Source organism: Propithecus coquereli, unplaced genomic scaffold (assembly GCF_000956105.1).
Source record: "Propithecus coquereli isolate 6110/MARCELLA unplaced genomic scaffold, Pcoq_1.0 Scaffold487, whole genome shotgun sequence".
In the NCBI taxonomy this organism is placed as follows: domain Eukaryota; kingdom Metazoa; phylum Chordata; class Mammalia; order Primates; family Indriidae; genus Propithecus; species Propithecus coquereli.
The window spans coordinates 1,288,136-1,315,502 of NW_012150696.1; the positions used below are offsets into that span (position 1 = coordinate 1,288,136).

Sequence of the window (27,367 nt, forward strand, 5' to 3'; positions counted from 1 at the left end):
TTGTTTAAATTTTATTTCACCCACAACTGGGTTAGATATAATCTCCTAGTTGGAAAAGTATATTGTTGATTATTATTTAAACTGAAAAAAACTGTAAAGAAATTACAAATGTGGACAACACATGTAACTAGACAATATGGCAGTTATTATAAATTGTCAAAAAATTACCAGCAACCATGGTTTATTCATCATGAGGCTTCAACACTTAAGAAAATTTTATTGGATTTATTGAAAACAAATGAGATGCCAGTGGGCAAAACTTTGGAAAGATTTTGTTCAGATGTTGGAGCTGACCATTTCCACTTACCCCACACAGTCAAATTCCCAGTTGCCATGTTGCTAAACAAGGTACATAAACTCAGAAACAAAATTTAGACTTTCTGAATTGAAAACTCTCTCATTTGGCAAATATTTTTGAACATGGCATTTGGATAGTAAAAGTGCATATTAAGCTGATTTGGGGGTATTCTTAATTAAAATTTAAATTTTGGGAGAAAGTTATGATACATTTTAATAAGTTCAACACATTTAAGGAATCCATAAGACATGGCGGTTTTAAAAGACACTGTAATTATCTGACATTCCTCTCATCAAGAGGTGAGGTCTAATTTCCCTCCACTTGAATCCAGGCTGGCTTTAGCGACTCTCTTGTAATTGTTATCAATAAAATGTGGTGGGAGTGAGGAGGCGTGAATTCCAAGGCTAGGTCAAAATTAGCCTTGCAGCTTCTGATTTGGTCTCTTGGAAAACTTGATCTCCAAATGCTCTCTCCTGGGACACAGCTGCCATGCTCTGAAAATCCCAAGCCACAAAAGAGACCACATGTAGGTTCTCTGGTCAGTACCAGCTGAGCCCAGCCATCTAGTTATCCTGGGCAAAGCACCACATGTGTGAATGGAAAAGCCATGTGGGAAATGAATCCTCTTGCTCAACTGTTCATTTGAAACTTCGCTGAGTAGAATTTATGTTCATGTCTGTATGCAACAATTATTTGCATTGCTATTAGTTTTCTACATGTTAACTTTTATTTCTACAAAGTTCTAAAATAACCTAGTCAAAATCAAAGGTGCATATCCCTATAGGATCAGATAGTCCCAGAGGCACCAGCATTCCATTGAAAAGACATTCATTCCAAAGTCTTAAAATCTTCCCTATCAATGTAATAATCATAGCTGCTGTATGTTCCCAATAACGCTGCAACACAGAGAAGGGAATATTATAAAATCAGTTTGAATGAAATAAAACTAGAGATATTGTTACATCTCATTTTTCTCTCAAAGTCACAATTATTGCTTTTCAGAGGAAAATCTGAAGCTTGAAAGAAAAACATTTGAATAAAAGATCTATTTCCTTTAAAACTCTGAATTAATTGAATTGAACTTGGTGTACAAAGAAAAGAATAAGTGGATGCATTTAAATCTTACACTGAAGAATGATTAAAAGTTACTATGTATATTATGTGAATTAGAATTGAAGACAAATTTCCAGTGCTACTGACAAAGCTAGTGTATTACTATTATTATCAATCACAACAACCTCGTCTGAGCATGGTGGCTCACACCTGCAATCCCAGCACTTTGGGAGGCCAAGGCAGGAGGATCGCTTGAGGCCAGGAGTTTGAGACCAGCCTGGGCAACACAGCAAGACCCTGTCTCTACCAGCCAAATAGACAAACAAAAAAACACAACAACCTATTTGTGTGGATTTTTAGAGTTTCAGCTTTGATTGGATTTTAAAAAGGAAAGAACCAGGTTGAATGATGTACCAGATGTACATATAACCTTGTCCTCAGATAATCCTCTGAGATGAATTTATAAAGAGGTTAGCATTTCTGTTCACTAAATAAAAATCATGTCTAAATTTCTGTCTTGTATTATTTTGGGTTTTTATAATCTATATAAATAACAATAAAATAATATGTGATGTTAACTTTGCTCTGTTTTTATTTTTATTTACCATAGCAAATAATGGTAGTAATGGTTAATATTGTTTTATAAAACCTTTTTTTGAGGATGTGTGTGTGTATGTGTACGTTTGTGTTGGGTCGAAATGTAAATGTATTTCTGACTGTGGGCTGGAGTCAAAGAAATTTTGAAAATACTACTAGTGTGTCTCATCAAATGAGCACTGGCTTGGGGTCTAACTTGGGTTTGGATGTCTGCTACTAACTGGCTCTCTGAACTTGGGCAAGTTTCTTGATCTCTCTGAACTTAAATGAATGTTTCCTCTCCCCAGTGGTATATTTACATAAAGGAAAACCGTCAATGGTTTTTGTGATAACTTGGTCTGAGCTGAGTTAAAGGGTTTTGAAAGCAAAATGATAGTATAAACCATATCAAAGGTTAAGTGAGACTATTTAACCTACCTAAAAATATTAAAATTTTAAAGGACTTTTATACCATAATTATCAACATGCAAATGATTATGTTAAATTCAAGTGTTGTCTACATAATAAAGTAGCCCATTTATTTACTCTCAGACCCTCTCAACCCTCTCCCTAAAAATATATTGTTAGCAATCATTCATTCATTTGCTTGCTCATTCTTCTGATAACTTTTTTTTTTTGAGCATCTATTTTGTGCCAAGTACTATGCTGTGCCTGAGATACCACAGTGAACAAGACTCAGGGCCCACTACCTGTATTCAAGTTGCTTACCTACTGGGGCAGGGTGGAGGGTAAGCAGGGAATGAACACATCGGTAGGTACTCGGTAAGTATTCTGTGGGTTCACAGGAGAGGGGCTCAGAGAAGGCCTTGCAGAGGAGGAAATGGCTAAGCTAGGTGAAGCGAGGTATAAGAGTATTCCAGACAGAAGAAGCAGCCAGTGGCCAAGGTGAGGAAGACCATAGTCTCTTCTCCACACAGCAAGTGGGTGACATAGTGATGTAGTGGGAGGATGGATGGGTGAGAGAGGAGGAGGAGGGTTCCATGGCTTGACCACCCAGGGAGGCCACGGCTGTGTTAAGGAGTATGGATGTTATTCTGAAAGTTGTTGTGTTTATTGTATTTAAGTTATAAAGTACATTACATTTAATATTCATTCATTTATTTACTCAACACATCTTTAGAAGCATCCATAACTACTCCTTACGCTACATGCTATGGGTATAGTGGTGAGCAAAGAAGACCTGGTTCTTGCCCTCCTGAGCTTACAGTTTGGTCAGAGAGCAGCCGCCAACTAGAACAGCATGTAATTACACATAAAATTACCAGTTGTGGAAGGTGCTGTAAGAGATTCTGTGGTAGAGAATAATAGAGTGGGGTCCCTCTATTCGGGTGGATTAGGAGGGCCTCCCCGGGAAGGCACCATTTAAGCAGAGACTGAAAGGATGGGAAAGACCCAGCCATGCCCAGGCAGAGTGGGAGGAAGAGTGCTCCAGGTGGAGAGGTCAAGATGAACAGCAGCCCCAAGATGCCAAGGAGCATGGAGTGTCTGGGAGATTGAAAGGAGGCCATCGTATCTGCGGCAAGGAGGGGAAGAGCAAAGGATGAGAGGAGAGTAGAAAGTGGGCATCAAAGGACACAGGAAATTGAGTCCCAGGGAGTGGAGTCCGATGAAAAAGGAAACCACTAACAGGCATTAAGCAGGAAAGTGACACTACCTAGCTCATGCTGTAGAGAGATCAATCTGTGGCAGACTGTTTAATGCACGAAGGAGCATCAGGCATTTGAGAACAGATCAGGAAGGACCAGGGTAGAAAGCAGAAGACCATCTCAAGAGTCCAGGTGAGGCGCGATGGTGGCTATTAGCTCCCCAGGGTTGGGTGTGGTAATGGGGAGAGCCAGTAAGATTCAAGAGACACTTTGGAGGCGGAATCTCTGATAACCCCAAACCTGATCCACCGGCAGCCTTCCGCATCTCAGTTGATAGCAAATCCATCCTTCCAGTTGCTCAAATCAAAAATCTTGGAGGCATCTTGACTCTTCTCTTTTTTTAACACCCCACATACAGTCCATCAGGAAATCCTGTTGTTTCTACCTTCAACATTTCACAGACTCTGACCACTTCTCACCACTTCCACGTCATCTGTGTCCAAGTGACCATCATCTCTTGCCTGCCTGACTGCAGGAGACTCCTACCTGGCCATCTACTTCTGGCCTTGATCCCAACTCCATCCCCAACCCTGAGCCTCTGCGGCATATGATCAGTGGAGCAGCCAGAGGGATTCTTTCAACCATTGAGTTTGATTGGGTCCCTCCTTTGCTTGAAATCCTACAATGGGCTTCTCCACTTTATGTAAAAAAAAAGTCAAAGCCTTTGACATGGCCTCTAAGGCCTTGAATGACTGGCCCACTCCTGTCACCTCTCTGATCTCACCTCCCCTACACTTCCCACAGCTCACTGTGTCAGCCCCTTTGACCCCAAGCCACTCCTCACCTGCACAGGCTCACCTTGTCCAGGGGCCTTTGCAGTGACTATTCCGCTGCCTGGGACGTGCTTCCCCCAGACGCCCACCTGGTTAACTTGCTCACAGCCTTCACGTCTGTCCTCCGGGAGGCCTTCCCTACCCATGCTGGCAGAAAGTGCACGCCACTCTCTTGGTGCTGTAGTCCTCTAATACTGCCCATTCTCTTTGCTCTACTTTTAAATTTTGCCATAGCACTTATTACTTCCTAAGATATCATGCAATATATTATTTCTGTGTCTCTTATTTGCTATCTATATCCCCTGCTCTATAAGGGCAAGGATCTTTGTTTTGTTCACTTATAAATCTAATTGCCTAGAATAGTGCTAGGCATATAGGAGGGGCTTGATAAATGTTTGGGAAATGAATGAACAATGAGAAAGAATCACGAATGTGTTAAGCCAGAGGGTGGGGCCAAACACCATGAACAACAAGGTGCAGGCGAAAGCCTGGTAAACAGGGGAGCTTTATAGGCAGGGGGTCAGCAAAATGCATGCAGCCTCCCAAAGTCTCACTCCTGGCCAGGCAGGGCTGGAGGCGCTGCGGATGTGTGCTCCGGGAGAGGTCCCCACTCTGCACCACCATCCACTTCAAGTAAGAGGAGTTGGGGCAGACAGGGAACAGCTGGCCAACTGATCAAGTACAAATGTGGGGTTCCCAAGCGGGGATGGTCTTATTGGCCAGAGGAACATTCTGATCTCAGGTTGTAGTCAAATAGGGGAGAAAGATGCTGCCCAGCCACCAGGCAAAATTTCTCAGGATAGTTTCCAGTTTTTTGATTTGAGCAATAGGTGAATGGTAGTGCTATTCAGAGAGAGGAGGAAGACTGGGGCGTGAGAAGGATGGGGATGGAAGGCTTTGCAGCGACAATTCAGTTTTGGACATGCGATATCTGTGAATTACTTGTATGTGTCAAATAGGTCACTGGAGACATGCATCTGAAGTGCATGGATTTACTTCTGCATGCTTGTGCTTCTCTTATGTGCCAGCTTCCTTTTGGCATCCTAGGCATGTAGCAGGCTGGGGGCAAAATGTCAGGCCGCCCCTCCCCATCCTCATTCCCCAGCTTTCATGCACTGGGAAACATTCATTCATTCATTCCACAATCATACACTAAGCTTTTGCTGTATACTGGTGCTCTGCTGGGAACTGAGAGGACAGAAATAAATGATACTAAATATCATCACTCAAGAAAATCATGTCTAATCGGGGAGACGTGCTGACGCATAGTTGAGATTCATGTGCTGTGAAGTATGTGTAACTCGAAGAAGAAATGAATACTTCCCTGACCCTCACCTTCCTTCCTACTAGAAAGAGACCTCAAAAAAGGGGGTGGATCTTATCAATTCCTTATAAGCCCTTACAAATGATTCTTCCAAAACTTTTTCTATGTCCTTGTATCATGAAGAGAGGAATTATGCAGTGTACGTATCAGCAACGAACCCATTTCTTCCACATGCCTGAGGGCGACATTTTGAAAGGAGATGAGATAAAGTAAACAATTAAGCCAAGAAGATTGATGGACTGGACATAAATACTTGGCAGTCAACAGGTCATGGGTGGTCACAGAACCCATGTGTATGATCTTCAAGGTCCTGGATGGGCTCATCCTGGACAGGGGGCAGAGTTACACAAGGCAGCAGTCAGGGGAGACAGCACACCCCCCTGGGGAGCACCAACATTGAAGGGCTGGGCAGGGAGAGGGGGGCCTATGAAGGAAATAGGGGAGTGGTCTAGGTAGGTGACCTGGAGAATGGCAGGTCATAGGTACCAGGGGAGAAATGCAAGGGAGAAGGAAAGGTCTCAGTGTCAAATGGTCCAGAGAAGCTATTCAACCTGATAAAGACCAACCTGTGCTGGACTTCATGAACGATGATCAATTTCAGAGAAAGTAAATGTCAGAGAGGGGAGTGAATGGGAGGGAAGGACATGAACACTGCATGTAAAGTAGAGAAGGTAAATGTCAATAAATGGAGTGAATGAGAATGAAGGATATGAGCACTGCGTGTTAAGCAATTTGCAAGGCAATTTGTAAAGGTAATGAGAGATCTGGGGTGAACTTGGGAAGCAAGATCGGATCGAAGGAAGTTTTTTTGTTCTAACTGGAGAGACGTGAGCATGAATTTATGCTGAGAAGAAGGAGCCAGGGGTGAGGGAAAGACTGAAATCACAAGACAGAGTGGATGGCAGAATGAAATTCCCAAGGAAGTGAGAGACCTGGCCCCCAGTACAGGTGACAGGATTAGCCTTGGATGGAGGGTGGGACCCCTGATCTTCTATGAGAGGGAAGGAGTCAAGAGAGGTGTTCTCCAACGACCAATAAGACTCTTCTCCTAAGAATGAAATCGACTCCTATAACTCCACTTCCTCCACGACGCTTTGTAGATACATCCAAGTGCTGAAGGTTCCTTTTGACCCTTAGAACGGTTGAGACTTTGCTGGGCTCGACCTCTACTTTAGGACTCCCCACTCCTAAAAAACATTCTGTTCACACAGCAAACACCTCTTGTGAATCCACAATCTGGTGGCCCCTAAGAAAGGACTCTATAAAGAGGGCAGAGAGGCTGGGCGCGGTGGCTCACGCCTGTAATCCTAGCTCTCTGGGAGGCCGAGGCGGGCGGATTGTTTGAGCTCAGGAGTTCGAGACCAGCCTGAGCAAGAGCGAGACCCCGTCTCTACTAAAAATAGAAAGAAATTAATCAGACAACTAAAAATATGTAGAAAAAATTAGCCAGGCATGGTGGCGCATGCCTGTAGTCCCAGCTACTCGGGAGGCTGAGGCAGAAGGATTGCTTGAGCCCAGGAGCGTGAGGTTGCTGTGAGCTAGGCTGACGCCACGGCACTCACTCTAGCCTGGGCAAAAAGAGTGAGACTCTGTCTCAAAAAAAAAAAAAAAAAAAAAAGGGCAGAGACAACATGATGATGAACATACGTTGTCTATTCGGAAGCATGACATGGTCATTGTCTAAGGAGGGGCAGTAGTCCTGTGTTTGTACGGGTGAGGTAAGAATTTCTTTCACCTGAGTTTTGCTATATGCGCGAAAACAAGGGCTGCTCATTTGACAAGAGGCAATCAGGTTGCTGCTGGGTCTCCATGCTGTTTCTAGAGTTCAAGCTCACGGAGTTTGTTCATCTAAATTCCAGGCAGCAGCATATACCCTGGGGACACAGGGATTATGTCATCGCCACTTTGGCTGAGCCACAGAGCACATTATAGAGGGAGGAGGAAGGACCCACCCAGCGCACTCACTGGTGGATTCACACCCCGCATTTCCTTTCTTGCCAGCCTGGGAAACCAGCCGTCGAACCGAGTGTTTAGTGTATACCGCAGAGTGGATAAGAGCATGGGCTCAAATTCTGGCTCTGTCTCCTACCATCTGCGTAGCCGGGAACATGCGAATAAATCTCCCTGAGCTGCCCCCGTTCACCTGTAGAGATGGCTGTACCAGTACACGCCTCACAGGGCTGTCGTGTCGGATGAGTGAGGCAGTACATGTAACGAGTCTGCACAGTGCCTGGGACACGGTGAATGCTCAATAAATGTTAGCTGTCAATAGCTGTTATCTTAAAAAATTCCAGCCAGTCTACATTAATAAAACTGAGCATCTACTGTGCACACATCCCTGTGCTACAGGGTGAGGTGGAGATTATAAATCACAGAGGAAGAGTGGTGTTCCCGGAGGGATCGGGGACAAATTCAAAGGCTTTAGGCTGGACTGCAGGGATGGGTAGAGGGTGGACAGAGGATTCCAGGTGTGGGAGCGCTGTGGGTTAAAGTGTGCAGGAGGAACAGTGGGAGCGTCCCAGAGGAACCGGCAATGATCCAGTGCTCCTGGAGGATGAGGAACCCAGAAGAGAGGAAGAGGCACGCTACGAGAAGAGGCTAGGGTTTGAGCCAGCTCATGAAATGACTTTGATGAGGGTCTAATGAATTCATTGCCAAAGACAGACGAGGTATTTTCCCTGAAGTTTGATCACGAGATGGCTCTACACAGCCCACACCAATTCTTGCCATACCTTTAGTCCATTTCTGCCCTACACGGTTTGATTCTTGATTCTGCATTTGTGGATATTGTATGGGTCTGTCCCCGAATTCCTAGAGAATAATGTTGCTATGGAAACAAAAATATTTCTAAAGAAAAAGCCTAGAGCTAGTCAAAAATAAAAATTACAAGGCAAAATCCATGGCATTCAATCAAATACATACCCATCAATGTGGCACGCTATAAAACGTTAATTACTGTGCCCAAGATCAAAGCGACATTACTCAAGAGTGGAGAAGCCAAATGTAAATGAAGGAGGTCTTTCTTGGACAAGCGATGACCGGCTACCTCCCTGAGCTCAGCCAGGTGCTCCATCCACTGTATGTACACACACAATCACGCACCACGCAGGCATGTGCGTGCAGTGTTGTGCTGTGGCACATACAGAACAGCTTTTACTGCTCACAAGACACGTGAGGAATATTCGAGCCACAGGAAAAGGGTTTCCGGGGACAGGCAAAGCCTCCTTGTAAAAGCAGGTCTGCGGAGGTTGCAGCCTTAAGGCCAGGATCCTGAGCATTAAAACCAGGATGCAGTTTAGATATTTATTAATATTTGTACTTTTCTGGTTAGTTTTCCAACTTAATTTATACAACGATCTAAAATATTAGCCACCTGCTGTACTGCAGACCCTAGGGAGAGGAGGAGCGGGATGGAGCCAGAGGGTTTTTTCATCAACTTGTATTTTGAGAAAGATATTGACCAGAGAATGGGTGGGAAAAAAGATTACCTTACTAGTCCACAGATGGTCAGTTAGGAACCCTGGTCTCTGTGGTTCTGCTTTTCATTATTAAATCCAGAGTGAAGATAAACTCCCTTCATTTCCTTAGCGCCAGACACCCCCTTCTCTTAATTCACCCTCTCATCTTCACCCACTCACCCCGTGGCCTCACTGCAGGGTGGGGACTGAAAACCACCCTCCCTTCTTCACCGCTGACCATGCTCCACCATTTTGCGTTTTCGAAGCGGGAGAGGAGAGACGCGGGAAGCGGGAGACGCTGCCAAGCGCCCCTGAGCCACATGCCTCGGCTCAGAAGGGAGAATGTAGATTTAAAGTCTTTGAAGTCCCCCTCGCCCGTGATCTGGCCTCACCCATGTCTCCAGCTGTCTCCCACCTTCCCAAACTCTGGCCCCCAGGTACACACACCTTTCATCGTCCCCTTGCAGAACACACTGTTGGTTCGAGACCGCGAAGCCATTCCAACATCCATCTCCCTTGCTGCTCCTCGCTGTGGAGCTGCAGAGCCGACCACGCATTTTCTGCACCTTCCTCCTGCTGTAGGTGGCCCTGCGTGTCAGTTTCGGCCCTTGAGATGTAAGTGGAACTCTGACGGAGGGACCCCTGAGAAAGCTTTTGTTTCTCCATCAAATGGAACAGACGCAGTGAATGCAGGCTTTCCCCCTCTCCGCATTTTCATGTCTGAACACAGATGGGATGGCAGGAGCCACACCTGTCGTCTTGCAGCCAGGAGGGAAAGAGCACAGATGTCAGCATCGAGCCGCTGACCCTACCTCTGGATTTCCTGCTGTGTGGCAAAAGAAAACCTTCTTGTTTTAAGCTACTCTTGGTTAAGTTTTCTGTTACAGCTTAGTGCATTTCTAAATGACACATCCCTGAGCTGCGTGCTGGGCAAACAGGTGCGGGCCTCCTTCTTACCAAACGTGCAAACTAGTGGGAGGGACAGAAAAAGATGACGGGAAACTTGAATGAGCCCCCAAATTGCGTATGGTGGTTTGTGTTATGAAGAGAAACAAAAATACAATGCCGTGGTGGAGAACTATAGGTGGGGCCCTCCTTTAGCCGGACGGGGCGTTGAAGGCCTCTTTGAGAAGGAGGGGGCCAAGTCAGGACCTGTGGGAGGAGAAGACCCAGCCATTTGAAAAGGAGGTGACAAGGGCTTCAGGCAAACATAACAGATAGTGCAGGACCCCAGAGCAAAAAGGGCTCCGTGTGTTCAAAGAAGTAGAAGGCCTCTGTGGCAGGAGGGCAGTAAGGGAGAGACTGGAAAGAAAGTTGGAGAAGTGGTCAGGGACCAAATCACACAAGGCCTTGCAGGTCAGGAAATGGAGCCTGAATTTTAGTCCACGTGCAAAATGAAGGTTCTAACGTAGATAGTGGACCACAGGGAGGTAGGAGGGAAATGTGGAGACCAGTGAGGAGGCTGTTGGAGGAGTTCAGGTAAGAACGATGGTGATGTGTTCTGGGATGGACCAGCAGAGACGGCCTCAGGATTATCAGGACTCAGGTTGGCAGCACTCACCAGGTAAGTGTTTAGTACTCACTGATGACCTCTTCCTTTCGGATTTTTTCACATTTCTTCTGTACCACTAGCAGCTGTTTCTTTTTGATCTGTGTCAGGCTCTTTTCCTCTGCTTGTCTCTAAATATTAAGGTTCCTCTGAGTTCTGACCTAGGTTCTCTTCTCTTCTTACTCCACAGCCTCTCCCTGGGAGGGTCCACAATTCAGCCACTCTGCCTATACACTGGTGACATCCAAACTTACATCTCCAGGTCAGGTTCTGTTTTTAGCATCAGACCCATATTTGCACCTGTTCACTAGACAGCCTGCTTGGATGCACCTCAGGCCTAAATATGCCCTGTGGATTCTGCTCCCCAGTCCACCTGCTTCTCACCTGTGTGCCCACCCCAGTGAGTGGCAGCCCCACCCACATCCTTGCCCAAGCCGAGACCCTGGGTGTTGGACTTGGCCCTGTAGGAGAGGAAGGACTTTTTCCTCTATCCTCTTAAGTTCTGTGGCTTGTGGATTGAACTGACAAAAGAGATTAATAGGAGAAAAAGTATATAAATTTAATCTGATGTTAACATTTCCATGTGGCATGGGGGTGGTGCTTCGTAGAAAGAAATGAAAACCCTAAAGCAGCATTTGGACCTGAGGTGTATATACCATTTTAACAAAGATCAATACATTGTGGAGACACGACAAGACAAAGGAAAAAGGGATTGGGGCTGGGAGAGTGGTATATTGTGGGAAAGTGTCTGGGAAACACATGGGGAAAACTAAGGAAGAGAAGGGTAATTTTAGTAAGGTTTGCTTGTACAGACTCGCCTTGGCATCGATTCCCCATCCCTGCTGATTAAGGGTGTTCTCCTTTTCCTAGTACAAGGACAGCACCTTTCTCAGCGGAAAGTTACAAACTGCTTTTAGGTAGAAAAGGGGAGGGCAGAGAACCCTTCCTGTACCTGCTGTTTCTCAATTGCCTTCAGCTCAAAATAATCAGTATGCCAAAGTGGCATACTTTGGGGTAACGTCCTGATCCCCTTTGAACCTTCTCCCTCGCTTCATTCACCTGTCAATCGCCAGGTCCTGTTGACCCCATACCTTGCTCCAAACCATCTCCAGCCCTACTGCCATGATTCTGGTTTCAGCCTCCATCATCTTCCACTTAGTCTCATGACTGTTTTGTTTTTTGAGACCGGGTCTCACTCTGTGGCCCTTTACCCTTGATCTCGAAAAGGTCATGGCACATCTCTCAGAAGAAACTGCTGCAAGGCCTCCAGGAAAAGGTGATGGCAGCTCTCCTTCTTCTCCTTAGGAAACCCACTTTATGCTTAGTAAGAACCCTTCACAGTGAGGATTAAAGCTCATTTTTCTGTTTCTTATGTAATGGCGGATGGGCCGTGGGTGGGTGGTGAGGTGGGTTTCTCTTGGAAAACCTTTGCAGCTGTCCCAGGGAGAGCTGCTGGCAGGGCTGGGCGCTGGTGCACCCTCTACATGTCCTGGGGCCCACCGAGCTCTTCCGTCCTCGCTGCTCCCCACAAACTCTGCCCCAGCCCAGCTCCTGTCCCGTCCCTCTTACAGCCTTGTGTGAGAGCCTTCCTTCTCTGCAGGCCAAACTGCACACTGTTTCTCATTTCTGTCCTCTTCAGTTCATAAAACCAGACCCCAAGTTCTTCTAACCCCACTGCCCTAGTCCAACCCTCCTAGCAAATTCCCCACCTCCAGGCTGTCTGTGTATCAGAGTGCAGTGGTTTTTCTCCTTTGTCTGCTCTTGGGACTCCGGGAACCCTTCACGGACCACAGCTGCAAACGTGATCCTCAACTTACGATCATGGAAGTGCTACATAACAGTCACAGTAAGTGTCTAATTTAGGGACGTTCAAGCTTGGGCTGCATGTCATCCCTCCCGGGACCTTTGGGTTTATATTCTGAAGGTCTTTGGAACTGTAAATATAAGATTCCTGCAGCAGTAAACCCCAACAATAGTACTCATAGCTATGTGACTTATAAGACTGTAGAACCTTGGAAATAATTATACGTAGGATTTGTCCCAGTTGTTTAAGTCAAAGATTTTTATTTCTGTTTTCATTTTAGACAAAGCTGTTGTAAGAATTACAGATGAGAGATCATGCATAAATCACAGTTGTCCCTCAATGACAAAAACACAAATTTAAAATTTTTTAAAAAATCAGTTTTTAGTGACCTAGATGGCTGGGAAAATGCTGACAGGGTTTTCTGGTCTACCACAGAACTCTCTAAATCAATGAGAAGGATGCTGCCTGTCCCAGCTGTGTTATTTCCCACCATGAGAAGAGCCTCAGTATACAGAACATGCTTATTTCAAAAATTAGCAGTAGATGGCTTTGAGGGGAAGTCGGTTAAGTTGGAATTGCTGCTGGAACTCAGGAAGCACTGTCCCCACCAGCCCCCGGAGTGGGGGACACAGAGACACACTTCCGGGGAGCTCCTGGCCCAGCACGTCCCTCATGTCTTCAACAGCCAGATCTCGTTGCGCCGCCCGTAGGGCTTCATGGGAGGGTCATACCCGGTGCAGAAGTAGACGTCCTTCTGGTAGGTGGCTGTGCCCTCCAGGGCGGCACGCAGCCGGGCGGCGTGAGCTACGTAGTCTGCCTCCTTGGCATAGCCACCGAACTGCCTGGGGATACGAGAGCAAGGGCAGGTCAGGAAAGGACGTGACCTGTGAGAGAGGCAGAATCATGAAAACAAAGGAGTCCCTCGCCATGCTTGTTGGGGCAAGCACGCTATATTGGTGAGATGGGGACGGATTCGCCACTTCCTACATGGGTGGATTTGACCTTTCTGAGCCTCAGTTTCCTCATCTGTCAAAAGGGGATATATTTTCTCTTTCCTCCAAAGTTGTTACGAGCATTAAATGCAATAATGGATGTGAAAACACTAATGCAGGCCTGAAACACAGTCGTCACATACTAAATGTAAGCTTCCCTTTCCTTCCTGAAATCTCCCACGGCCACGGTGGGCTGGCTGCCCCATGGCCGTGCCTTCACCCCTCTCTCTAGCTCCCTCTACAGCCCTGCTTCTTCTCTGCCTCTGCCACCGGTTTGGGAAAAAGGAAGAACAAAGTGGGGTTAGGGTGGAACTGCAGCGTAAGCGAGGTTGCTCATGCTCCTTCCATGGCAGAGCAGCTGTAAGGACCCAGCACATCACAGCAGTGACATGTAGCAGCTTCATTAAAAACCAGAGCTACCAAAGGCACGGACCCAGGGAAGTCTTGGGAAGACCCTTATGCAAGCTTTAAACATGCCCCAAATAAAGAAGTCCCTTGTAATAAATCCCTTCTTCTGTGCAAATCATCAAAGCCTTCTTTTTCTAATAAAAGACATTTTCTAAATGTGGCATTTCTCCTGGTGGCAGAAGTTGGGGACAGAGAACCAATAAAGCCTGCCTTTTCAAGATTATTATTTTCCCCCTTATGTCATCTGCCTCTGTTCCAAAATTCATCCTGTAGCCTACCCTAAACATACCACTCTAAATCTGGGTCACACTAAAATCTTTATTAGAGTCAAATACATCCCCATTTCTAATGAGCTTTATGACTCAAAAGTCTGAATTTGCACCAGGCCAAGATTAGGCCAAATAATGCATTACTTTTGGTGGAGCCCTCTGAATCACGCTTTCCTCTTTTATAAGTGGTTAGTCATTCTCGGCAAGCATTCAGCACGCTGGGTACAGGATCACTGAGGTGAAAACACCCAGGATTTCATTTGCAAGAAATTGGTTATTCTAATGTCTTAGACAACAGCTATAGAACATGGATGGAGCCGAGACCAATCTCAAATAGAGGAGGCTTCGCTCTTCAGACATACTGAAGAGAGATCATGAGGCAGATGAAGATGGTTGGGCTCTAGCCTCACTGAGGCCCAGACGAGAGGAAATGGATTAAGAGACAGAGAACGAACATTCATGAAGGATTTTTCTGGCAATAAAAGCCTGCAACAATGGCGTATTTTTGTTTTGTTTTGTTTTTTTACAAAGAATGTCTTTAGATGGAGAACCTCTGTCCCAAATGAAGCAGACGCTGGATGGGGGAGCAGGTGTGCAGTGCTCCCCGCAGCCCCTACTTCTGCTGTGACCCTGAGCTGTGCTCTGTGAAAAGGGACAGTGTTGGCTCTTTAAGTACCCATTTTGTAAAGGTCCAAAGAGCTGGTCCCCAAATGTCTTCCTCCATCAGTGGGAGGCAAAATGGCTAATGTGTGCTCAAATGCTAGCTCCGCCCTTTCTGGACCATGGTCTTGGGCAAATTCTTTAATTTCTTGAATCTTCAGGTCCTTCATCTGTTACAGTAGGATGGGGACCGCATCAATCTTCGAAGCCTATTGTAAAGTTTAAAGAGAAGACTGTGTACACTGCTCAGCCTGGTGCCTGTGACACAGTGAGCTCTCAGCCAGCAGGAGCTATTATTGTTACTTGGCGATTTGCTCAGAGCAGACTTTCAACCCCCTGACTCTGAGGTGGGGGACACGATGGTCATCTAAAGTGGTACCATGAACCAGCTCAGTTAACAGTTCTCACGTTCTCAAGAGGCCTGCTCTCAAAACCGGTAACCCCACGCCCCAACCCCATTCCCAGTCTTCTTCCTTTGTTCCAATTTTTCTTTTTCTTTCCTTCCTTTTTTAAACAGCACCCATGACCACCTAACATACTATACACTTTACTTACTATGTTCATTTTTATGGTCTGTGTCCCCTGGTAGAATACAGGCTCCACAGTGGCAGGGATTTTTGTCACTTTTTGCCCACTGCTCTATCCTGAGCACCTAACACAATGCCCACCGCGTGAGACCCCTCAGCTAAAGAATGATTCTGGGAGAAACAATAAGAGTGGCTGTCTTCAGGTTGACAGACCTAAGATGACAGCACTTAAGACCTGCTAGTGAGTTAAGTGTTTCGATGAGTCTGTTTGCCCCCATGTTCACTCACTCACTCATTCGTATAATAAACGTCTGTGCATACGCTATAGGGGGTGGGTGGGAACGCAAACAGGAAAAGTGCATCAGCTGGAGCCAGATGGGAAGGGCCTTGAACGCCAAGCTAAAGCATTTGAACCAGATCCTAGATGCACAGGGGGACCTAAGAAAGGGCTTTAAAGCAGGATCAGATTGTGTTTTAGAAGGCAGTGGCGAGACGGGGCAACGGCAAAGCACTGAGAGACGAGGAGTCACTGGAGTGCAGGGACAGCCAAGGATGAAGACCTGGACCGAAGAGGGAAGGGAGAGAGAGGAGTCAGGGCTCTCCAGGGCTTCCAGCTAAGCCTCCAGGTGGAGGCAGATGCCTCTGACCAGAATAGGGATTGTGAACAGGAGGGCTGGGTAGGGGTTTGGTTTGGGGGCATGTTGATATTATTGTGCCTCTGTGAAATACATTCATGCACCAATTACTGAATATCTAAATGTGTGCCTCCTTAGGCTTGGGACAGAACTGGCGTCGGAGATATGGACTGGGGAAAGTGATGATCTAGGGAAAGAGAACTTGGGAGTCCCAGTGAATAGGTGCTGGCTACAGCCATGGCAAGGAGTGACATGAGGGAGAGATGCATGAACAGAGGGTCAGAAGGTTGCTCTTTGCACAGTGGTGCACACCTGTAATTCCAGCTACTTGGGAGGCCGAGGTGGGAAGATTGCTTGAGGCCAAGAGTTCAAGACCAGCCTGAACACATTGAGATCCGTCTCTACAAAAATTAAATAAAGTTAGCCAGGTGTGGTGGTGCACACCTGCAATCCCAGCTGCTTAGGAGGCTGAGGCAGAAGGATTGCTTGGGCCCAGGAGTTTGAGGCTGCGGTGAGCTATGATCGTGCCACTGCACTCCAGCCTGGGTGACAGAATGACACCCTGTCTCTAAAAAAATTTTTAAAAAAAGAAAAAAAGATTGCTCTTGGGAATCCTAATATCTAAGTGGTGGGTGGAGGAAGAGGACTTGGCAAGGGACACCGAGAAGGGGCTAAGAAGCACAAGGACACTAGCAGAGAGCGTAATGGAGAATGTCATCCCTCAGGGGTTCCTACAATTCCCTTCTGGAAAACCCTTGACTCCTGATATTTATTTCCAGGCAGACTGAGATGCTTGTAATGAAGACAAAAATTTCCCTATTGCTTCATCATGGGAGCATTTTACTGGAAAACACACACAGCCGGGTGGGCTACGGAACAGACACATGTGCTCCCCTCTCTGCTGAGTTAACCACCTCACCCTGACCGCCCCACCCCCCGCAAAGCCACGCACACGCCAGGAAACCAGACCCTCCCAGGAACACGGCCCTGGCACATGGAGCAGCCCAGCTCTGGCTGACTCAGCTTGTGTACACGGACAAGCTGCCTCATTCCTTCCTGCCTCGGCTTCCAACCTGTGCACGGGGGACGACCAAGCGCCCGCGGCTCCCCGCGCTCCCGAGCATGCTAAGCGAGAGGTAAAGGATGCTCGTAAAGTGCTTTGAGCTCCCAAAACGAAATCAACACAAACTATGCACATTATTTTTTGTGAGCCTGTTAATGAGTTTCCAACGAATCCCTCATCTTCAAAGAAGCTCTCCTCCAGGGCGCTGTATTTTATGTCACCCAAGGTCAGAGCTTGGTATTCCGAACAAAGAATTTGGTTACCATGGGAACTGAGAAATTGCACGTGCACACATGCATGCACTCTCTCTCTCTCATGCATACACACATACACATACACAAACACACGTGTGCACATACACTCCAGATTCCAGAAACCCAAAGGGGGCTGGGAGAATTAGAATGGGAGATGACAGAGGGAGGGGCTTTTGGTCCAAGGCCGCAGAAAACTCTAACGTGTTATTTTCAGGGAGTGTCTGGGCGGGCACAGTGAGGAAGAAAGAGAAATGGCATGACTCTGAGCTCGGCTGGCCAACTCTGTCTGGAACTTTAACAACCAACAGGTCAACACGGATCAGTGGGGAGTCGGCCGTGCACGCAGCCCTGTGCTAGGCAAAAGAGGCATCAGACTACGGACGGACAGCCTCGCAGCAACTGGAAAAGAAGCTTAACACTCCGTTCAGCCCGACGGAGCCAGCGCTTCCGGGGCTGAACATCACCGAGCACCAGGCACAGCCAGATGCGCCAGGGCCGTGAGGACGGTAAAGGCGCCTTCCCACCCTTGCGGAGTCAGCATAGCGGTCAGGACAGAAACAGAACACACAAAGATAATGCTGGGCAGAAGGAAAGACTAGAATGGAGGTAGAAGGTACAAAGAGAATGTTCTGGGGGTAGGGAATAGGGAATGATCAGTTCTGGCTTGGAATATGAAGAAACAGTATTAGGAAAGACATGATATTAAGCCTTTATTGAGCATCTTCTTGCTGCTGGCAATGAACAGCACGACGTTCCTGTCCTGACAGAGCTCCGAGCAAGCAGAGCCTGGGGAGGGGGCTGAGGGGAGCCGGGAAATATGAGCGAGGGTCTGAAGAGGACGCTGTGTCCGGGGCAGGGGGTGGGCTGTTGGGAGGCAGCGGGTGAGATGCTCTGAGATCGGCGGACAGTTGGGGATGGGGGTCTGTTGTGCCTTGATAAGGCATTTTGACGAGGCTTTACTGCCTGGTTAAACATGTGGGGGACCCAAAGTTTACCCACCCGATTCCTCATGGGAATGGGGTGTCTCAATCCTAATCCTAGCTTGGGCTTAGGTCCAAACCCTAACATGTGCCAAGGTCAGGGACAGCCCGAGGTCCCCAGCCAGAGCTGCGCAGCCTCCTGGGAGGCTCGGTTTCCGAGCAGGGAGGTGCTGCGAGTGGTCCTGTGCTTCAGGCTGGTGGTGCTCAAAGGACAATCCAGAAGCGGCAGAGGCGGGAGAACCAGAAACCAGTCAGGAGGCCACTGCGATCATTCCAGCAAGAGGCGACACCGACCCGTGGGGGCGGGAAGGAAGAGGCAGCAGGAGCTAACGGGGCCTGGGCCAGTAATCACATGTGGACGGCAAAGGAGTCAGAAGGACACCTGACCGGGTGGGTGGGAGGAAGGCGGGGACGACAGTAAGACAGAGAACGCAGGAAGGGACCCGGTTTCCGGAGGAGATCTGAGTTCTGATTCGGGGCACATTGAGTTGGGAGGCACCTGAGGAGGCAGCCGGAGACGTGGCTGGTGCTGGGGACAAAGGGCGGCACCAGACCCGCTGACCTGGCATCATCCACAAGGTTCAAACGGAGCCTGAAGCCCCTGCCTAGCGTGAGATTATAAAAGACTCTCGGGACAGCTGACAGCCGTGGGAGGAGATAAAGTGGTGATTGATTTTAGAAACAAAATCTTATCATTGGCAAGGCTTCTAGAGGTGAGGTGGATTAAATGTCAGAGACACTCAATAAACGTTTATCGAATCGAACCAAACTTCCCACCTAGTACGAACGTCACACAGCATGATGGTCACGTGTCTCCGGATGGTGCTTCCATCCCCCCAGGGGCAAGGACTTCATTCATAGCGTCCACTGCACTGCTAGACACCTTACGCCAGAATGTCTATTTCTGAGTAGAAATATGCTTCCCTGTAATTTCAATCCATAGATACCAGATTTTTTTTTAATCTCTGGAACAACACAGTCCTTAACTATCTTCAGGCATCTAGTTTCGTTTTGTTTCTCTTTTTCCCAGTAAAATCTCCCCCACTTTGAAGGGCAGACACTTTGTTTGTTCCCTGTTATATTTTCAGCACCTGAACCAGTTCCTGGTTCAGAGTAAGTAAACAACGAATCCACTCTCTTTTGAATGAAGGAATGAATGAACAAAGGGGTCCACAGCATTGCCTCAGTCTCCACGTTGAGTCTGATGGGATAAAACATTCAAGGAAGGCAGACACGGGTCAGGCTGCAGAGTTACCAACACAGAGGGGCTAGCTGAAGCTAAACGAGGGGACCGAGATCTTCAGGGGAGAGAGCAGAGAGAGAGACACACAGGGGAGGCAAGGACCAAGACCTTGTATTCATTTATCCACTCACCACCTTCCTACTGAGCACTTACTAGATTGGAGCCAACGGCCGTGCTGTCAGGAAGCTTGTGTGCTAGTGGGAGAGAGGACAATAAATAAATGAACAAACACATATATAAAGCAAGTGATGATAAGTGATGCAAAGGAACATACAGCAGGGTAAGGGGACAGAGAGGGACTGGGTGCCATTTTTGATGACAGAATGGTCAGGCAAGGCCCCTTTTAATGGAAGTAAAGGAGCGAAATAAGTGGGTGCCATATAAGACTGGAAACCCTTGGCCCAAACTCCTGTGGTTACAAACAAGGGGTGAAGTATCTAAGAACCTGGCAGCAACCTGGGCCAACACTGGTCTGCAGATCTCCTAAGCAGTAATGCATGAACCCCTAAGGGTTTAGCGGATGGGCTCTTTCTTCCAAACTTCTCTTCCTCTAGGCTGAACTCCCCAAGTTGCTAGTGGCTCTCACGAGGGCCTGGTCATGTAGAGGAGAAATAACTTCCAGCAACCGTCGGTGCCTACAGCTGACAAAGCTTCACATGCTCAATGTCACCAGCCCTCACAATAACGTATTATACGTCCTTCTTTATGCATGAGAAAACTGAGGCTCAGAAAGGTTAAATAACTCACTCAAAGTTATAAAACTCATAATTATTAGAGTTGAGGTTCAAAGTGTATCTTTGTAACTTTGATTTTTTTGTTGTTAATTCTAGTAAAACTTGGTTTAATTCTCGAGGGAGGTGAAGCCAGGAAGAGGAGAAAGGGCTAACGTTTACTTAGTGTCCACCTCACGGCTAAGATTCCGCAGGCATTTCCAGATATTACCACACTTCCATCCTCACCCTCAACCTTGGAAGCTAGATACTCTTATCCCCATCTTACAGATGAGGAAACTGAGGCACAGCGAGGCTTGGTAACATGCCAAAGGTCTGCCAGCCATTCAGTCGTGAGCTGGGACTGAAGCTACGGGTCACCCTGACAATGAACTCTGCTTCTCAACTCTTTCCTTTATGTCCAGGCATTTCATTAAAACTGTGAAAGTTTCATTAAAACCATCAAAACTCTCCTGCTGTTGGTCTCTGTTGAGAATCCAGTGTTGAAATGAGCCAAGGAGGCTGAGCTCTAACCAAGTGTCCTTGACAGAACATCGAGGGAGGAGAGTGGTCTGGAACATTCTGTTCCCACTGGTCTAAATGTGAGGACAATTCTATTGCCTCTCGTGAATACTAAAAATATTCTGATAGTGTTACTCTTTTCACGGCACTCTATTCATCTAAACAGCACTAATAATTAATACTGCTAATAAATATATAATCCCTTTGTAGACAATCCTTCACAAGGTCATGAAAAAAAGGAAGACTGAATTAAGGATGCAAGGCTTTCATTTTAGAATTAATTTTGTCATCTAATGCACTCTCTGCATTATTTGAAAGAGCACTTTTGCATCTGAAGTAGTAACACTTGGCTTCTACCGTCTCATTAATGCTGCTTTCAACTGAGTCGCGAATTACCATAGGGCACTTTCAGACACACATTTGACTGTGCAGTGACCCCAAGTGGCGAGCTGAGGAATGACCACATGCTAAGTTAGAACTACACGTTAAGTCAAAAAAAATTCACAGAGCCAGGCTAGACACCATTACTTGACATTGACACTTTCATCTGTTTAGATTTCAGAGAATTAAAAGAAAATTGCCACAGACATGGCTTTAATATTACTCTTTAAATAGATACCTTTTCCCACCATAAGGAACCAGGGTTTTTTAGAGAAATGGCTAATTCCAGTTCTGAGCAAGAAATGTTAAGATGTGCTCAAAATGTCCTGTCATATCAGAAAGCAAGGAAGCTACCAAAGAGTTCTAGAGTTGTGTCAAGAGGACTGAGAAACCAAGAGCCTCCCAATGGCCAAAGCTGGGACAATCTGAGCATCAATAAGAAGAATAACTGTAACGAACCGAAACATATCAAACATGTTTAAATTCCTGTGTTTATAATCACACTCAGAAAACAAGACGCAGACTACCTCACCTTTGGAGGATGCTGAGGAATGAAATCGTTATTTTGAAAACTGGTCAATAAAGAGAAGGTATCAAGTATGTGTCTTGCTTTTCCTATAAGACTCAGGGAAACCAAACAGTAGACGAGGGGAAGTTTCTCTTCACTGAAGTATTTCAGCTAATAAATGAAGAAGGAAAAACAGAGAACATTATCATTTCACAACCTCTCATGACACTAGGCATCGAGGCGATGATGATCTATGGTGACTAAAACCAGAAGCAACCGGCGTTCTGAGCCCCCGACGGAGGTACACACCACCGCCCAGGGAATGTTCTCGCCCAAAACTCAAAGAACTGAATCTGATCACGTCTCTAGTTCCAACTCCTAATTTACAGGCAATACGGGGGCAGAGGAACACGGTAAGATGCCGTGGAAACACAATCGGCAAAATCCAGACTGGGGGAAAGAACAGGACGAACGATCCCTAAATGGCAAGGAAAAATGAAGAGGTGTGTTGGTGAAGAAATTTACAGATTCGTAAAAACTCAAAAATGTAGAATCCAATTGCCATGGCTGGACCTCACTTGGATCTAGATTCAAACAGAATATTAAAGCAAATTATAAGATAGTCTAACACTGGATATTTTATACATAACATTAGTGAATTACTGTAAAAATTTTTAGAGAAGTAATACATTATGATTATATATTTTTTAAAATCTTCAGTAGTCACACTGAAATATTTATGAATGAAATAATACAACGTCTGGAATTTGCCTAAAAATGATCCAGGGTAGGGGCTGGGTAGAAGCTGGGAAGGTACACGTTGACAGAGCCTGGAGCTGACCATCGCTGCAGGTGGGTGACGTGTACATATGGTTTCATTATCTTACTCTCTCTATCTTTCCATAATGTTTGAAAATTTCCACACGACAAAGTTAAAGACAAAAGAAAAAAATTGTACCAACTCAATACTCTGGATCTGATAAAACAAATGATTAGAAACCTAGCCCCATCTGCTTGAAGTCTTTGCGAACTGATTCAATTATGTCAATGTCATTGCTTATGAAATAAGAATGAACAAAGAGGAGTTAATTTTTGAAACCTGCTATAGGTCATAAACATTAAGTAACTTATAAATAGTATCTTAGGCTGGGCACAGTGGTTCACCCTGTGATCCCAGTACTTTGGGAGGCAGAGGCAGGAGGATTACTTGAGGTCAGGAATTTGAGACCAGCCCGGGCAACACAGCGAGGCCCTGTCTTTACAAAAAATTATAAAAATTAGCTGGGCATGGTGGTGCACGCCCATAGTCCCAGCTACTTGGGAGGCTGAGGTGGGAAGATTACTTGAGTCCAGGAGTTTGAGGCTGCAGTGAGCTATGATCGCAACACTGCACTCCAGCTGGGCAACATAGTGAGACCCTGTCTCTAATTAGTAAATAAATAAATAGTATCTTAACAAATACTGAAAGATACTCTTTAACAATAATCCTATGAGATTATTTTACATCTCCCACCCCAACACATGAGGTTACATTATCAACACTTAACAGATGGAGAAACTAAGTCTTACAGAGGCTAACTTCCCAAGCATCGTCCTGCTAGTTAAGTAGCAGAGGTGGATTCGAACTATAAAATGCCTGCTCCATGTATCACACCAGGATACTTCCCAAAGCACAGGAAAGAGAACAGAAAAGACGGCAGGCGCTAGGTGAGACCAGCAGACACCCAGCGCACAAGGTTTAAGGAGATGCTCACACCCAGTGCTCGCCCCGCACTTGGACAATGAGAGAGTGAGCGCTCCCTTATGTTCTGCACCTTAGGTGCCTCACTTCCCCACCGCAGGAAAAGACACTGTGTAGTGAGTTTGCTTTCTCTGCAGCTTCTGTGGCAAAGCTGCAGAGTCACAGTGAGGACTGCAGGAGAAGCCTGGAACTAAGGCTCTGGTTCCAGCTCCCAGATGCATGACATTCACTGTCCTCGGGGAGGCCCTTCGGTCCCCTGGCCTAGGGCTGCCCACAGCAGTGAGGCTCACATTCCCAGCACGTTCACACAGCTCCAGGGAAAGCTCAGGTGCAGGGTTGGAGCAGGGTGGTCAAATGACTAAGTCTGGAGGTCCCTGGGAGTGGACCAAAACTTCGTCCAGCGCAAGGTCATGTGTATATTTATTTTTCATGAGGTTGTTCCTGAGCAGAACCCAACTGCCACCTATGGTTGCTTCTGGTGAAGATCCTAATCTTTCCCGTGTGGTTTGGTGCCTGTCACATGGTAGGATTTTAATAAATGGGGAGTCATCAATTATCTAGAAGAGACTTGGTTTCTGAGAGGAAGCTGGAGACCAACGGATAGAAACACGCAAGCATCTGCACCTGCTGTTCTCTATGGCCTAGGGAACACGACCCCCAGTGAGGTCCTGGAAACAGGGCCAGAATGACAATAGGATGGATGTGTGCTCTGCTCAAAGGACCACAGAGCAGGAACAACAAGGGGGTAGGAGCCAAGCTCTGGCAGATGCTCCCTGCCCTTTCGGCACTCAAAGGGAGCACGGGGTAGAAATCACATGTCCCCAGCCCTTCATGCTTCCCACGTGTCCACGGCCCACACCGCAGTTTGACTTAGATACTTGCTGCATCTCCCAGAGCCCTGCTGTGGCTAATGCAGGCGTTCATCTTAAGCTCAAGCTATGGGGTTACTCTCGCCACCGTCAACTTGGCAACTGGCCAAGGCACTTATTCAGATAAAATGCAAATGTTAGTATGCTGCTACCTGCAGAAATTAAAATGAGAAACCATCAGGATTCAGAATTTCCTACTTAAATTAACACTTAACAGATGGAGAAACTAACTCTTAATTAATTAAATTAATTCAGCAACCACAGAAGTTCAAGGCACATACTCACTGGAGATGATTCAAGGAGCGGATATGGGAATTAACTGAGTGCCGGCCTGGGAAGAAGCCTAAGGCATTGTTCCCCTTACGTGGAATAGACCGTGATGCTGTCCCGCTCCTCGATCTTGACGCTCTCGTCACTGGGAATTGGCGGGTTGCTCTGAAATTGGTTTGGAATCCGGAACCAGACTTTTAATTTCTTCTGCAGGGAGCCATCTTCACTGGGGAACACGGCAAAGGAAACAGGGACTGTCATCCCCATCCAAGCTCCTGAAAACGTAAAAACACACAGTGCAGTAGGGCTTAGAGGCAGCGCTTGCTCAGGGCTGGGGAAGGTATGCCAGTCTCGTTCTTCTTCCAAAGCCATATTTTTTGTTCTCGACCTTAACAACGAACATTTCAGGTGTTTAAAATTACATAGTGAGGGCCGGGCGCAGTGGCTCACGCCTGTAATCCTAGCACTCTGGGAGGCCAAGGCAGGAGGATCGCTTGAGGTCAGGAGTTTGAGACCAGCCTGAGCAAGAGCGAAACCCCATCTCTACTAAAAACAGAAAAAATTAGCCAGGTGTGGTGGTGCGCACCTGTAGCCCCACCTACTCGGGAGGCTAAGGCAGGAGGATTGCTTAAGCCCAGGAGTTTGAGGTTGCTGTGAGCTAGGCTGATGCCATGACACTCTAGCCTGGGGGACAGAGTGAGACTCTCTCAAAAAAAAAAAAAAAGAAAAAACAAAACCATAGTGAGACATACATGAACAACTTTTATTTTTATGCCTTGGAAGTAGGACTATAGTGGTACAACTCTTGAAAAACCTGGCAATATATATCAAGAATGTATGTTATCGGTACCTACTTATTTCCTATCTAAACATCCATTTTAAGGAAATAATCCAAAATATGGAAAAGGCAATAGGTAATAGGACATTCACTGCAGCAGAATTTATAATTCTGTTCAAAACAGTAATATGTCTAAGTAAATTAAAGGCACATGATGCAGCATAATGTAGATATGAATAATTATGCTTCAGAAGACTAGCAGTAGTAGAAAATAATTACGAAATAATAAGTAACAGAAGCAGGATATGCAATTGTAGGAACACTAAGATTACATTAAAAACCCCTAAAAATATATGGTCAAAAGACAACAATGATTATATTAAAATGGGGGAGGGATTAGGGATACTGTTTTTTTATTTCCAAGATTTTCTTTAGTGAGTTTTATAATTTTATACGTATTTACATATTAAAAAACATTATGACCGTGTTAAGAAGGTAAAGATTTCTTCTTGACCTCCTACTGGTCAACTTACCTTCCAAAGCCTGATTACTTTGGTCCTAGCAAATGCTATTAAGGCTAATATCAGTTTCTAACTTTCTAAATGATCAGCTTGAAAAGTATCCTAAAAATTAAACATGACATCTCTTTTCTCACCTTGCTTTCTGACCCATTTTTTGGTTTGCAGTGATTCCAAAGTGCCGCCCAAATTAGAAAGCTTCTTTTAAGAGACAAACTCCTATTTAAATATGGTTTACGTGCTGACAGGCACACCTTTCATGAAACTTTAGGCCTATCATTTTGAAAACAGGGAGGCAGCCAGCACGAATTGCCCAGTCGGTACGAGCAGGACGGCCTAAGAATTCTCAGACCCTTTGTTTGCCAGCACAGAGTCTGGGACCTGCCACACCGAGCCTCAGAGCCCTGCAGAATTGGAGCTGCCAGGGCTGACGCTGGGGGTTTCCTGCCGGGTGCTGGAGGTCGCACATCAGATGGCACCTTGCCTTGTGCCGTGGCTCGGCTTCCTGTGGGTACCTCACCCGGGCAACCAATCCCAAAACGCAGTAAGCACTGTAAGGCTGAAAAACAAAAATAGAGCATTGGCCCCAGACCTGAGAGCGAAGCGTGAATTCAGAGACAGTGAGCAAGGACACCTCAAAGTGAGGGGCAGGCTGGGCCGATGCCAGAGTGGTTTCCCCGGAGCTTCCTGCAAGGAACTTCTTGTGTGTGCACGGTGCAGGAAGTTCATGTGCCACTGAAGCAGGTGGTCTGTAGCCCCTTCCTTGTGCTTCCTTCTGACGAAGGGAGACCAGGGCCACGTCCTGCAGGGAACTCACCCTTGTCATTGGTGCCTCCCACATACTTCACGACTTTGGGCATTGCCACCCGCAGAGCCTCATCCACAGGCTTGTCGGTCACTTCCACTGTGGCAAACTTCCCTCCCTCACAGGTCCTTTCCTCATAGGTGACTTCTTCCTAGAGAGAGAGAAGACACAGTGTCTAAGAGATACAAAGTGGCACCCTGTGATATCTCTAGAAGCAGCAATCGTCCGGCTACAAGAGATACAAACTGCTAAGAAACTTTCATAACCGGTCTGGTGACAGGGCGGAAGAGACAGGCTTGACAATCAAGGGCCATGAGAAATAGATTCCGGGATTCTTATAAACGCAGAGGCAACATCAGAAGCAGGAAAAACTTCTTATAATTGATATTCTCAGGGATATAAGAGACGATATTACATCCCCAAACACCAAAATACTATAAAAACGAAATGTTTAGAGATCAAAGAAGCTATTGTAAATTAAAACTCTGATAACAGAAATGAAAAATTCACTAAAAGGGTTGGGAGATAAAGTTGAAGGAAATCTTCCGAAAGTCAACCAAAAGAAGTCGAAAATAGAAAAGAAAATCAGAGGATTGAGCCAGGAGATCTGACATCTGAATAATACAAGATCCAGAAAAAGAGAAGAAGAAAAACCTGGAAGGGAGAAAACAAAGAAATACAATAAAAATAATCCCATAAAAAACTCGAAGGGGCCGGGCACGGTGGCTCACG

At 46.2% G+C, this 27,367-nt stretch overlaps 1 protein-coding gene across 1 annotated transcript in view; it reads right to left on the reverse strand.

Annotated features, from left to right (window-relative positions):
- Nucleotides 1–12,920: 12,920 nt before the first annotated feature.
- The window catches only part of HEBP1 (heme binding protein 1), a 23,964-nt gene continuing 9,517 nt past the window's right edge, over nucleotides 12,921–27,367 (reverse strand). Inside the window, exons 2-4 of the mRNA XM_012655808.1 lie at nucleotides 26,648–26,786; nucleotides 24,629–24,809; nucleotides 12,921–13,344 (exon numbers count right to left, since the gene is read on the reverse strand). Coding sequence (XP_012511262.1) covers nucleotides 13,173–13,344; nucleotides 24,629–24,809; nucleotides 26,648–26,786 — 492 coding nt within the window. The 3' untranslated portion in view covers nucleotides 12,921–13,172. The remainder of the gene's footprint in view (nucleotides 13,345–24,628; nucleotides 24,810–26,647; nucleotides 26,787–27,367) is intronic.